Source organism: Typopeltis vanoorti, chromosome 12 (assembly GCF_054136105.1).
Source record: "Typopeltis vanoorti isolate ZY-2024b chromosome 12, IOZ_Tvanoo_1.0, whole genome shotgun sequence".
In the NCBI taxonomy this organism is placed as follows: domain Eukaryota; kingdom Metazoa; phylum Arthropoda; class Arachnida; order Uropygi; family Thelyphonidae; genus Typopeltis; species Typopeltis vanoorti.
This window is the reverse complement of record NC_143560.1, coordinates 13,721,389-13,736,043: the sequence shown is the minus strand read 5'-3', so window position 1 is coordinate 13,736,043 and position 14,655 is coordinate 13,721,389. Positions and strand designations below refer to the sequence as shown.

The 14,655-nt window shown below is 33.9% G+C and overlaps 1 protein-coding gene across 4 annotated transcripts in view; it reads left to right on the top strand.

Moving 5' to 3' along the window:
- LOC150100588 (dual specificity tyrosine-phosphorylation-regulated kinase 1A-like) overlaps positions 1-14,655 on the top strand; it is a 432,192-nt gene that overhangs the window by 73,613 nt on the left and 343,924 nt on the right. For all 4 annotated transcript variants that reach the window (XR_016549192.1, XR_016549193.1, XR_016549194.1 and 1 more), the window contains exon 3: positions 3,592-3,780. Coding sequence is in view for 1 of the 4 variants with exons in the window: in XM_090402112.1 (XP_090258238.1) it covers positions 3,592-3,780 (189 nt within the window). In the remaining 3 variants the exon portion in view is untranslated. The remainder of the gene's footprint in view (positions 1-3,591; positions 3,781-14,655) is intronic.

Genomic DNA, 14,655 nt, shown 5'->3' with positions numbered 1-14,655 from the left:
CTAAATGGCATTCCTCGTTTCTTACCATAGGAAATACGGAATCGAAATCCCGCTCACTTTTGTTTCCTTGTTGTGACGACAGAGATAACTCCAATCCCGCCACTCAGGAAAACCAGGTGAAACCTATACGAAGGAGCTCGTGAAGAAACTATCCATGAAAAAGTGTCTTGGGTGGGGGGGGATTTCTCACCCTTTTATACCTTGACTCCTAATGGCACCTTCTTTAATTTCTTTTCTCCGCCCCTTACTTGATTCGACTTCACCGACCAATTAGGGTGGCGTTTTTCTGCCAAACATCCTTTGTCGGCGAGCCCGTGACGATGTCTCAAATCCGGGAATTGACCCTGAGCGATAGTCTATTGTTTTTCTTTTGCTAGCCTCTAAATTAATCCCTCTTCCAAATTTTTAAGAATTTACTTAATATTTTAATCTCTAGCCTCTCACATACAATTTCTTATGATTAATCCTTTCTGTCTTACTTAGTTAATATTTTTTTTTTATATCACAACACTAAAATATTCCTTCTTTTATTAGTTAGTTCAACAAACACTTTTTTGTTATATATTTTACTTGGATGCAAGAATATTTTTCTTTCTTTTAAATAATTCATCTATTAGCTTTTATACAGGGGTTTTATTTTATTTTCTCTTCATGTTACACCATGATAACTGGGAATTCTACATTCTTAAGGTATCGGGGTGTAACAATGGCATTGGTGTAGTCACAGTCAGTTGGTGGAGACAGATTTGTAGATGAGTCTTTGGACTCCCTGGAGGTGTGAAATAATAATAATAATAATAGTAGTCCCCCCCCGATACACGCATCCAATATATTCAAATTCTTCAAATTTACACGATATTCTGGTTATTTCACACAGAAAGGAAAAAAAATATATATATATATATATATATATAAATACAGACACCTAGATGGGTTGGTCATGGGTTCATCCCATCCTACCTTTCTAATTTCTGCACAGAACAAATAGAGAACCAACACTCAACACAGCTATGTTCAAGCCATTGGTTGACTGCACTGTGTAAATGATGCATTTGCAATTTGGCCACATGTTCCAGACACATTAGATACATTTGAATAGCTGATATCCTGAAATCCACTTCATAATGGAAAAGGAATCAAATTGGTTTTTGCCCTTTCTACATACATCAGTCATACACTTTCCAAATTGTTCATTAACTTTTTCTATTTACTGAATGCCTACACACACACACACACACACACACACACACACACACACACACACACACACACACACACACATTTGAAGATATTTGCACAATGACATCATCCTGCACAACAGTATGGTATGGTATACTTAAAGCACTAGCACATGGAGCCAGAACTATCTGTTCCAATGATACTGCCCTTAGTACTGAACTCACCTATCTTTGCAACACTTTTTTTCAGCCAGTGGCTGTAATTCCAGAAAATAGAGAAAATATTAAATGCAATTTAATTAGCAATAAGTAACATTAAAAATCCTCCTCATCCCATTCCAGATGTGTTTATAATCAGCAGATTTTAAACAGTCCCCCAAACTTCAACAAGTATGCTGTATCAGTTGATCAGAAATTTATGAGATGGTCATTTTAAGATGGTCATTTGAATTAATACTTGATCTCTCTCTCTATCCACTGATAGATGGCACCAATTGGGACTCTTTAGTTTGTTCATTATAATTTTAAATTGTTGCTGTTTGTATAATGTGATACTTTGTGCTCTGAAGATGTTTGATGTAAAACTAGTGATTCATCACAACTAAGTAAATAAATATAGCATGATTAGTGCCTTTTATTGTGAATTAAATATTGTATGTGTAATTTTTTCATATTTTATTTTGATTTAAAATATTTCATATTTTACTTAAATAACTACTTGAGAAACTACTTTAGTTTCTCAAGTAGTTATTTAACAACTTAAATTGTTGTGATAAAAAATTAAAAATTTCATCTCTCAGAGTACTCAAAGTAAAACCATGCCATAGCTATCTAGCAAAAGCAGGAAATTGTAATAAAAACAATATAAGAATCACTCGCTTTGCTACTGAATATAGACTGTCAACATTATATATTATGTTAAAAGTGCTTTTTATTTATTTATTTATTTATTTATTTTTTTTTTATAGAGCAGAAGTATCTGCTCTAAGATTCTGAATTTTTTCACTGTAGAAATATCAGCATTTTGTGGAGTTGGAATGAATTGTTATTTACTCATTAAAATACTACTGGTTCACACTTAGAACATTTTACATGATGGATAACCTCGTGGAACCCCTTTTATTTATTTATTTTTTTTTGTAGGTCAGGAGAAGGTAAACACAATTTATTAAAGCTGTTGCTATTTGTTTTGAATTCCAAATCATCTTCATAGCACATTGTAACAGAAGATAAAGCACTAACAATTAAGTAATTGTGAAAACTGTTCAAAACTGTGACAGACAAAGGAACTAAAATCCTATGATGACTTGCCCTCCAAGACTGAATTTAAGCTATTCGACAGCCATTGTACTCAACACAATCTTAAAATGACTAACATGAATTTTAACTCTGGAGGGTGCCACAGTAGGATGTTAGCTTTTTTGTTGTTATAATTTTAATTATTTCTATAATCACTTGATTGTTATTGCTATGTGTTGTGTACTAAGTTTTGTTTGCAGAACAACATCTAACAAGTGTTGGATTTTGTGAGAATGAGTGCAGGGCTCTTGAAGTGGCTTAAAAAAAACAGTACTATCATATTTGGTACTTTTTTTTTTTTCAATCCTATATAAACCTTTTGTTGTGGATTGGATTGCCATAAAAAAAGATATAAAGTAGATTCTGTTTTATTATATTATTTGAAATTGGATACAGTTTGCTTGCGTGGTTCACTTGGCAGATAGTACTTTCACTCTTGATCCAGGCTGTAGGTTCGAATCCTACTGGGGAGGGATATGAATGTTTTAGTACCTTTTAGGTGGTAAAGAAAAGTTCTTTGTTTCTAGAGGCAGGGCACATCATATGCTAGTATCCATGATATTAAAATGTGATACCTAAATAATCTTTTGTTGGTGAGATTAAATAAAAATAAAAAATAGTTACCACATAGAAATGTACAGTTACAGGATACAGTTACACATGGTGAATGTTAACACTGTTTATTATTATTATTAATTATTATTATTATTATGTTTATTATCTTATTAAATTGTATTTTGCAGAATGCTCCTTTAATCATTAGAATGTTTGGTGATTGGGCTCTTACAAAAAGAAAAAAGTGATAATTATGTTATTCTCTGTGCTAAAATAATTTTTTTATCTTTGTGAAAGATAGTGTTAAATATTTTATTATAGAATTCTCTTTTAAAGATATTCTGCTTTACTCGACTCTTGTAGTTAATATAAATTAAGTTGAATTAATTATCACAATATGAATGAATTCATATTGATTTAATTAGATCTTTGATAAAGTGGAATTAATGAAAAAATTTATTTGTTGCAGTTATATATATTTTACAGGATTGTCTTATATTTATTCAAACCCATATTTAAATATGTGTTTGCTATTTCTGTTTAAAAAAATAATCCATAGGTATATTATGCAAAGAAAAAACGAAGGGCACAACAGACTCAAGGAGAAGATACGAGTCACAAAAAGGAACGAAAGGTATACAATGATGGATATGATGATGAAAATCATGATTATATTATTAGGAATGGAGAAAAATTTATGGACCGATATGAAATAGACTGTCTTATAGGAAAAGGATCTTTTGGCCAGGTGATTTTTTTTTTTTTTTTAATTACATTAAAAAATCAACTTATGACTTAAGAATTGGTTTTTGTAAATAATGTAAAATTTATTTGCCTTTGATATTTTCTACTATATTTAATACACTAGTGGCAGTTCAGTTGCATTCATAAATTACAGTGCAATTTTGAATGAGTTATATTTGTAAGTTTTTCTGTAAATAGGACTCTGTATAACTAACAGATTACTAAGATTAATTTTTAGAATTGTATTTATTTCAATAGTTTAAATATACTTCTTCTGCTCACTCTTAATTAAATACATGTTCTTTTGTATCCTTTTTTAATTACATGAAGTTCTTTCATACCCTTTATTTTCATAGCTGTTTTTAAATGCATATTTCCCGAATAATGCTGTTATGTTTGCATCTTATATTATTATAAGGTGCAAAAATACTGTCCAGCTTTTTGAATCCATTCTCTCCAAAAGAAAGATCTGGGTCTATATTGGTGGGAAAAAGAGCAGGCCCAGGTTTCCACAGGGCTCTGTGTTAGCCCCTTTACTCTTCTAACATCTACATGTCCGATCAAGTGTCGTCTAGAATTAGAGGAAAGACTAAAACAACTCTCACCTGTAAAGAGACATTAGCCCATTGGCATCTTGTCCAATTATTAAGAATGCAACACCACTGAAAATGTACTCTACGATGAGCTGTAGATAAAGGAATGCAGACTATAGGCCTTCTTTTTACAAACGTCGCATAGCATTGTATCCAGAATCTGGATCCAATGCAATGTGAGATTCCAAATTCTGTGGCCTTCTTCAAGCTTTACAATTCTGCTGCGTGTAAAATTATCTAGATAATGTCTTTGAAACAATACAAGCCATCCAAATTTGCAACTTTATTCCTTCACACAAAGAGCTTCCTTCAGATGCAATTCACTTGGTGTAGCCTTTTGCCGTTTATCCTGTCGAGTGCTACCACGTGATCCATTTGCATGCAATTCAAAAATTTGAATATGCACCCATTTTCTACTCAAAATGGTCAGTTATATAAATTGTCACAAGTGGATTCATCTGAATTTGCAGTTGTAATCATCAGCAATAGTGTTTGTCCTTACCCGCTGTGTTGATTCTGTTGTCTATTTCCATATTTAAATGACCATCTTCACTAAAAATTATGCCTTAGTAGCTGAAATGTTTTGTTTGTTCTATAAGAACTCCATTCATGTTGATACTTTCAATCTTTCTACCTATTTTCATTCTTTGTTTTGTTATTGCTGATTTCCATACCAAATTTATCACAACAGTTATTCCATTTAGTCAGGGAATCTTGCCGACTAGTACTGGATTTATTTAAAAGTATAACATCTGCATAAAGTAAAGAGCTGAGATCAACATCTGCAATTTTGATATCGGGTTTAATACCACTTTCCTTCATGATGTGATCCATATAGATAATGAATACCAGAGGATAATGTACATCCTTATCCACCAGATTTAACATCAAAACCATCTTCCTGTACCTCCTTCAGTTTTAACTGTTGACTTACAACTCAAAGACTAAGTATTGCTTGATATAAGTATTCTTGATATCGGCCAGCCTGGTGTAAATGTGTAGATGGAGTTGGTGATGGAGATAGAGAGCTGTAGAGCTAGTGTCCTCCCTCGATGAGTCCATGGACTCCCTGGAGGTGTCATGTAATAATAATAATAATAATAATGTCCCATTGACACCATACAACTATAGCATTTTAAATAGCTTCTCTCTTGGCACCTTGTCATATGCCTTTCCCAGATCTAAAAAACTTAAATACAGGTCTTTGTTATATTTCCATAATTTCTCAACTATTTGTTTAAAGTGAAAATCGGATGTGAACTTAATGTTGAATGTGTGCCATCCAAATTCTTGGGATTTTTATTATTATTATTATTATTATTGCCCAAGATCCCATGGGAGTCGAAGACTCATCTGGGAGGTCCTTTTATTATACACACAGCTCATCATACCGTGCTTTAACACGTTCATTGCCAATCATGCGATTTCGCGCGATGCGAGTTCTCACCATACTGCCGAACACGCGTTATCGCATTGACGTCGCTAACTAAATAAAAAAATTTAAAAAATTTGGCCACCACACGAAATTCCAATTTTCAGCTTGGCAATGAACGATATCGCGCGATCACACGCTGCGAGTTCTCACCAAATGGCCGATCACGCATTATCGTGAGACGTCACTAACTAAATAAAAAAATAAAAATAAAATTTGGCCACCAAGGAAATTCCAATTTTCAGCTTGGCAATGAAAGTGTTAAACACACTCAAATTCTCTGCAGACACCATACTTTCAGGCAAGGCATTCCAATCATTCACAACTCTGCATGAAAAAAATCTGCTTCTCACTTCCCTACTCACACGCCCTCTTTATACAGTTTCCAGGGATTACCTCTGGTTCTCCTCTGATCTTCCACTATTTTCTGTAGAACCTCTCCAGCATTGATCCTATAACAACCCCTTAATAACATGTAGGTCTCTATCATATCTCTCCTCTTCCTCCTGTCCACCAGACTCTGCAAGTTGCATCTTCTCAATCTTTCCTCATACTCGACATTCCAAAGGTTAGAAACTACCTTAGTCAGTCACCTCCAGCATCCTTCTGAAAACCAGGTGACCAAATCTGGGCACGATAGTCCATGTGTGTCTTAATCAAAGCCTTATACAATGGAACAAGAATCTCCCTACTTCTACAAGTCAGTGTCGTCTGCATCATTCCCAAAAGCCTTTGTGTTGTCTTCACAATTTTAGCTATGTATCCCCTAAATTTCAGATCCTTGTACACTATCACCGCCAGATCTCTTATATCCTTCACCTCTGACAATATATCCTCACCAAGCATAAATTCTGCATCCCATTTTTGTTTTCCAAAATTTAAAATCTTACATTTTGCAACATTGAACTCGCATTCCCATGCCCAGTCACTCCATTTATTCAAGTCTTCTTGTAAGGTCACAACACCTTCTCTACTCTTCATGGTTTGTCCCAGCTTTGCATCATCTGCAAACAACTGAATATCTCCATCCAAATCTTCACCAATATCATTAACATACAAGTTAAACAGCAATGGCCTAAAACAGACCTCTGAGGCACAGGGGGGGTCTGTTTTTCTCCCGTTTTCATGTCATCTTTATCATCTATAATTCTTTTACAGCACTCTTTCCTCCATTTCTGAGGTTTTTAAACAGCCTCCAGAATATTTTACCACCTTCCTGATATTTTTTTTCTATGTTCTTGCTAAAGTCTTCCCATCACTTTTATTTAGCTAGTTTTACACATTGTTTAGCTTTCTTACATTTGTCTCTATATTCTCTAAGAGCTCAAGCTGACTTATTTGTCATGAACTTTTGATATGTTTTCTTCTTTTCCTGCACTGCTATTCACCAAGGAGTTCTGATTTTTCTCTCCTTGAAGACAACCTCACCACATGCCTCTGGCTGAATCAATCAATGTTTTCTTCAGGGCTTGCCAATTCTAAGGTTTGGTTCCTGTTCTCAAACCTTATAATTTTTCTTGAATAACGTTTGTGTATTTAAGCTACAGTTCACATCTGACAGCTGCTCAACTCTCATTCGCTTTAAATCTTTCTTGTTCTTCTTTTCAATATGGAATTCAATTTTATCCTGTTCAAAGAAAAATGATGGTCACATCCAATTTCAGATCCTCTGTACACTCTAGTGTCCTGCGAGAAAACATTACTATCAACAATAGCATAGTCAATGAGACTTTTCTTATTCCTTGCCTCTTCTCTCCATGTGAATTTATTCACATTTTTATGTTGGAACATTGTGTTACTAATAACCAGTCCATGTCCTGAGCAGAAATCCAACAAGTATTTGCCATTATTATTATCTTTGCTCTTTTCTCCATATTTTCCCAAAATATTTCTGTATGTCTGAATCATTTCCTACTCTGCTATTTAAATCTCCAACAAGGACCAACTTTTCCTTTTTCATTGTGTCAGTTGCTTTCTCTAAAGCTTCAAAAAATTCCTCCACTTCTATCTTAGTAGATCCTTCTGTGGGACTATAAGCACAAATAAGTCTCATTGTCCAGTTTCCCCATTCTGATATTTGCCCACAACACTATTTGATATTGCATGCCATTCAAGAAGATTAGCCTCATATTTACTGTTGAATATTATAGCTACTCCTTTTCCCTGATTGTTATTGCATGAATGTAACATTTTGTATTTATTGCTTACAAAGATCTCACCAGTTTTTGTCTTTCCTGTTTCAGTTATGTTCATTATGCTGATGTGGTACTTATTCTATTTTTCTGCTAATTCCATTTCTTTTTTATTGATGCTTTTTATATTAATAGTACCGATCTTGAACTCTATTGATGTCAAGTAGGAATGTGTTTGGGATTTTTTTTGGTAGCTGAATTTTTGCCGTTCGTTCTGGTTTCCCAACAAAAACTGGGTGACGCTCCAACCAGCATGAAATTTTGTCATGTACCATCATTTTGCATTATGGTTGAATATTAATAAGAATACAATTTGGCTGGCTAAATCCCAAATTGGGAACCCATCCTTGTTCAGTGTCCAGCTAAATACCCAACAGGGTGCATGATGAGAAGGTGAGGATTGGACATCAAGTCAGAAGCTCCAGTTGCTTTTCTGCCTTCCTTAAAAGGCTATGTGGAGGTCTCCTCCCAGTTATTTAGCTTTGACCCTTAAGCACCCCATTTTGAGTTTGTGGCATACGTAAAGTAATGATCAGCAACACTTGGCATAGTAAATTTTATTGTTGTGATCTGTGATATCCAACAATGTTATTTATCATGGTAAATAGTTATTTACAGACTGATACTTACCATGGTTCATTTAGTTATCCACATAAATTCACTCAACCAGCAATATATTTGTCATATTTTATGTAACTCATTAGCACTCTTCGCATTGATATTTTGGCAACACCTGCCACTTGCTCATCACTCTCCATCCAAAAAGTATACTCCTCACTTCCTTGCCTTATGCAGTCTTCTGCTACATCTTCCAGGGATGACCCATCATTTCCTGTCCACCCCACACAATGTCTGATCCCCTGCATTTCTATCCAATAAAAACCTCACTAATTTGTCTCAATCTCACTTAATAATTAAATTTTGGATATTTTTATCTTTAGGCAATTCAGATCACAACCTAGCATTGATTCCTTCTCCCATGGAGCAGTTTTACTCAGCTCTTCATTAGATGTTATTTGGCATTACAAGTGAAGACTGAATGAGATGATTTTCATTATTTCTGTTTCACTTTTTTGATTGGATTCTTTTTCAATGTGAATCTGTTGTTTTTAATTTTCTAATCCAAACATTTGCACTTAAACAGTTCTTGATGGTATATAGAAACATTCATTGCCCATTCCATTTTTATATTTCATCTTTCTCATCCACAACTATAACACTGCTTCATTCTGTAATTCAAAATCAAGCACTCATTGATGTTAAAATAGCAACTACTCGTCTGTCAAACCTACATTTATTTAAAACTTTGTGAAGAGATTTAAAAATCATCACTCTTTATAGCTCTCACCAACTTTTATCAACAAAGGGTGACTAATCTTTCCACGTGAAATATCATTAAGTTGAATAGAACAGTAGTGACTAAGAACAGAAGGAAACGTGTGGTGCCAATGGTTAACTTTTTCTGCTGCATCTCCTTATACACAGCTTGCTGGCATTTTTCAGAATGCAGTCTCCTTTCCATTTTGCTATTATCTATCCCTGTTTCCCCCTCCCTCCCCCACTCCACTAGCACATCTCAACTTATATATTTAGTATTGCAGCAGTTAATGGATTAATATAGAGTGCAAGCTAAATCAGTTCTTTAGAGAAAATCATCTAATTGTTTCTTTTGTTATACCATAGGTTTCTCTAAAATAACTTGCTTTTAATTATTGCAAACTTAATTGTATTTGTGTAATCATGCAAACATGGAAAATACTAGAAATAATTGAATATTCATAAAAAAAAAATCCTTCAACATAATGGATGCACAGTTGCTGATCCAAAAGCTGACACTCTTGGGGAGATTTTTGCCATAACATCAGCAACATCCCCCCCCCCCCCCCCCCCCGAAGTTCCTTTCTCAGAAAAGCAAAGCAGGAAAAACAAATTCTTATGTGCCCTCCAACTGTTCGGTAAAACATCTATCCATGAATCAATTATTGCACCTTTATAACAGAATTTTTCTTGAGCACATATTTCCAGATACTTTGTAATAGGCAATTATTATTGCCTTTCCATAAGCCAGGGAAGTATCCATAATCTACAAATAACTACTGTTCAATTGCTCTCACCAGCTGCTTGTGCATGATTCTGGAAAAAAAAAATGGTTATCTGTTATCTTTTATGGTTTCTGGGGAGAAACAACCCTTTTATCAAAACACAGCCTGGCTTTGGAAAACATCATTCTACTAATGATCATCTAGTGTGGGTTGCAGTGGTGCACCCAAAAGGAAAAAAGAAAAAGTTAAAATACACTAAAAAATTTTCCAAAATACTTTTCCTAATTAAAATTCATTTTTTTATTTATGTTCTGTCATGTCTTCTATTTCTATACTACTTATGAATTAGCTGTCACATAAGGTGAGAGTACCCTATAACAGTGTTTCTCAACCTGTGGTCTGCAACGATGGGACAGGTGGTCCACAGGCAGACTTAAATTAACCAAATAAATCTATATATTTTAATTATCCAAACAAAACAAATTAAAATTAAATAAGTAAAAATTATTGAAATAAAGTGGATACTTAAAAAAATAAAATTGAAATAGTGGCAGAATGTTCATTCCATGAACATTCTGCCACTATTTCAATTTGTAGGCAGAATGACAAGTAATAAATTAGGGATTAAGTGAACAACAATATGGTTTTATTGCTTCCACTTTCCCTTACTATTTTGTCAGATTTGAAGTGAACATGTGTTGTACACATGACCACATTTCAACCAGTTGCTTGTTGTTTATTGATTTTTATTGTTGAAGGGTTTCCTCCTTTAACCAAGGCTCAGTATATCTTCAGAAGTGCTAAGTAATACTTGGACAAAGTATGTTGTGAGTTTAACCCCAGTATTTATATATTTTTAGGAAATCATGCGACTGAAAGATAAAAGCAAGCTGCCAGTTGAGTTGAAATGCTTACTCTCTTCAACCGAATTCCATATGTGAAACTGCCATAACAACATTCACTACATATATATATTTCTAAGTTTTAACATGTTTACGAATTTTTACACCTTCGGTTGAACTTTATTGCTGCTTTAGGGCAGGCGAACTCACACACATCTAATTAATAACAATAGTTTTTAGTTAGATACTGCTAACTAAAAACTATTGTTAAGTTAGATATTTGCACTGGCAAATATCTAACTTCTTAGTTAGATATTTGCCGGTGCAACATATGGTTTTGCTTGAGCCTAACTAGCATAGTTTCTGTATGAAAGGACATGTGATTCGTTAATTAGTGTCGTTTTTATCCCAGTTGTCTCTAATTGCACTATTTGTTGAGAAATATATTACATAGACTGCTGGTACCTTATTCACTGACATAATAAAAGTACTTGTTTTTCTTGCCTCTGTAATATGGTGGCTATTGGGGAGGGCATGTTGCTTACCACCGGAGCAAATTACTATCCCCTGCTCTGAACATGTTTCAGCTTTTTTTCATTTGCGAGGTATATGCGAAACTTCTTAATTTCTTTTTTCGAAAAGTAAAATCAGGGGTACAAGTTATATGAGAGGGCGAGTTATATTCGAGTAAGTACGGTATTTCAATTATGGATAAGTATATTGGTATCTTCTTTAAACGGAAAAATTTGCTCGGATGACAGTGATAATACAAAACGAGTTTGTAATGACAGTTTGTGTGTAGTTTCTGAAGAGAAAGAGGTCTGTAACAAATCCACAGAAACACAGAATTCCCATCAGTTGCAATGCGATAATATTAATACGCTGAACGAAAGGAAAGATTTGCTGACTTGCTGGACACTCGACCAGTGGATCTCATTCAAAGGTAAATACAATTGGTTATTTTGTAGGAACATTTTTCTGTTTTGTGACTTTTCTCCCTTTACAGTAATTATGCCTACATTATTGTGTTATTATTCAACAATTGTTTACAGTTTTGAATGTGTATATAAATCAATATCAACAGTAGCCTGATTACGAACGCGTGATGAAAGGGACGGGGAGGTTTGGAGCTTTCCTTGGATAGTATTCAAAAGGTAAATACAATTGGTTATTTTGTATAGGGCCCCGAAACTTATTAATTTAGAATTTAACCACTGGGAAAGTGTTTGTGTCCACCTCAAAACTCTGAAACAGAATTTGGAAACATATTTTCCGAATATCATTATTTTAGCAGATTCTAAACCACAGTTAGAAAAAATGATTAATATTTTAAACGACTCTTGTAAAACTTATGGTATGAAAATAAATCTTCATAAAACAAAAATAATGAAGATAGGTAGAGAAGAAGAAAACATTTCTATAAATCTTGAAAATCACCTGCTGGAACAAATTAATAAATATGTTTATCTTGGCAGTCTCATATCTAGTAACCTTAACAATATGGAAACAGTAAAACACAGTCTAAACCTAGGTTGGACCAACATCAATAAACTAAATAAAATATGGAAAAATAAAAAAATCCCAACAAGTCTAAAATTAAAATTATATAAAACAATTATTATCCCAACCGCTACTTATGCTTCAGAAGCCTGGAGATTAACTCAACAACCAATCAAGAAACTTCAAGCATTTGAAATGAAATGCCTCAGAAAAATTAATAACACCTACTGGATGCAACACAAGACTAACGATTAAGTCAGAACAGATTTAAACTTCCCAGATAATATAATAGAGACAATCATTAAGCATTAACTGAGATGGTTAGGTCATATTCAGAGAATGGCCCCCTCAAGACTCCCATATTTAGCTCTGAATGGATATATATATATAGGAAGAAAAAGACCAAGAGGTACTTGGATAAAGTTGCTGAAAGAACATTCACATCTACCCAGCTATAGAGTCATGATTGAGATAGCTAAAGATCGTGATAAGTGGAGAACCTTTCTTCTTAGTGGACTCAACCCGTTACCAATTGGATGAGATGAGATGATGATTTTCCGAATAACTTTTATAAGAAATTTCTGTGGGTTCACGATCCATTTCAAGCTTGCAGTCATGAAAACGACCTTTCGTTATCGAAAAAAGAACAGCTAATTGAGCTTTCAAGTGACAGTGGACTTAAAATGCAATTCCGTGATCGTGGTTTGGCTCTATTCTGGATCTCGCCTTCACTGAGCAGTGAATTTCCCGAATTATCTGAAGAAGCATCGAAATTCGTCATGCAGTTTTCTACAACCTATTTTTGCAGGAAAGGATTTTCATCACTCCTTCAAATAAAAACAAAATACAGAATTCGTCTTAGTGTGTGTGTGCCGATCTCCGACTGAAGTTGACCAATATTGAGTCAGATATCCAGCAACTCTACAATGCTGAGAAGCTCATCCTTCTCATTAAAAGTAAATAGTAAATAATTATATCATATTATTTATTTGTTTAATAAAAATTAAAACTTTGTTCGATGATGATACACTTTTACTCGTTTACTTCCAAGATAATTATGTTTCCATATATATTCAAAACATGCTTTTAGATTTATTATGTTATAAATGGCACAGTTTTACCCAAATGCTGGTAATCCCCACATATTTTTAAAAAAATTACATAACTTAATGGTCCATAGAATTGTTTTATACATTTTACATGTCCTTGAGCTTAGAAAGGGTGAGAAACGCTGTCTGAGCCGGGCCAGAGAACATCACGGGTATCTATTGGCGAATCATTGCAGATGCTCAGTCATAGGTCGTGTGCGATACGCTCGTATTCTGTGCTATTTTGCATTGAGTTTGTTGAAAAGCATGTCTTGAACTTGAAACTTCTTTCCATCTCTGAAGAGTAACCTCACTGTACATTAATTCTTCAATAACATTGAAGTTAAGTTAAAGTTAAAATTTTAAAGTTAATTTTGTAAAAGATTTTATTTTGTTTTTTGGATTTTGTGCTTCAAATTATGGCGGAAAAACGTACACAGAGTATTTTATTGAACTATTTCAAAAAAAATTAAAAAAGGATGATTCAAATGTTAGTAGCAATGTTGCCTCTATTGATATTGTCAATACCGATTTGGATTTGGTTTCCCCAGTCGTGGGTCTGACAAAACCATCGAATTATCCAGAAGAAAGTACTTCCTTAGTTATTAATAATTCTCACGAAATCGCATTTTTGAAAGAACAAATGTTTAATTCTGACGATAATTTAGATATTGTGAAAAAGTTGTGGAAACCAGAACCAAATTTTAATTTTCCTGCAACCTGTGCTGCAATTCACAACCGAAGTTATCAATACACATGGTTTGAAAAATTTACGTGGCTTGTGTACTCTCAAGTTGAAAATAGCGTGTACTGTAAATATTGTGTTTTTTTGCACCTGCTAATGTTGGAAAATCTAAATCTGAAGTACCTGGGCAGTTAGTTACGCAAGATTATAATAATTGAAAGAAAGCCATTGACAAATTTAATAATCATCAAAAAACAAAATATCATATAACGGCTGTTATGCCTTGCGAAAGGCTAAACAATATTCGAGATGGAAAATGTATTCCAATCAATCGACAAATTGATGTAGATATTGCATCACAAGCTGCAGTTAATCGGAAACGATTGGAGCTGATTATAAAAAAAAACAGTAATTTTATGTGGTCGGCAAAATATACCCTTGAGAAGACATCGTAATTATGGAGAATTTTCATTTGAACAGGAGCCAATCGCCAGTGAAGACAATT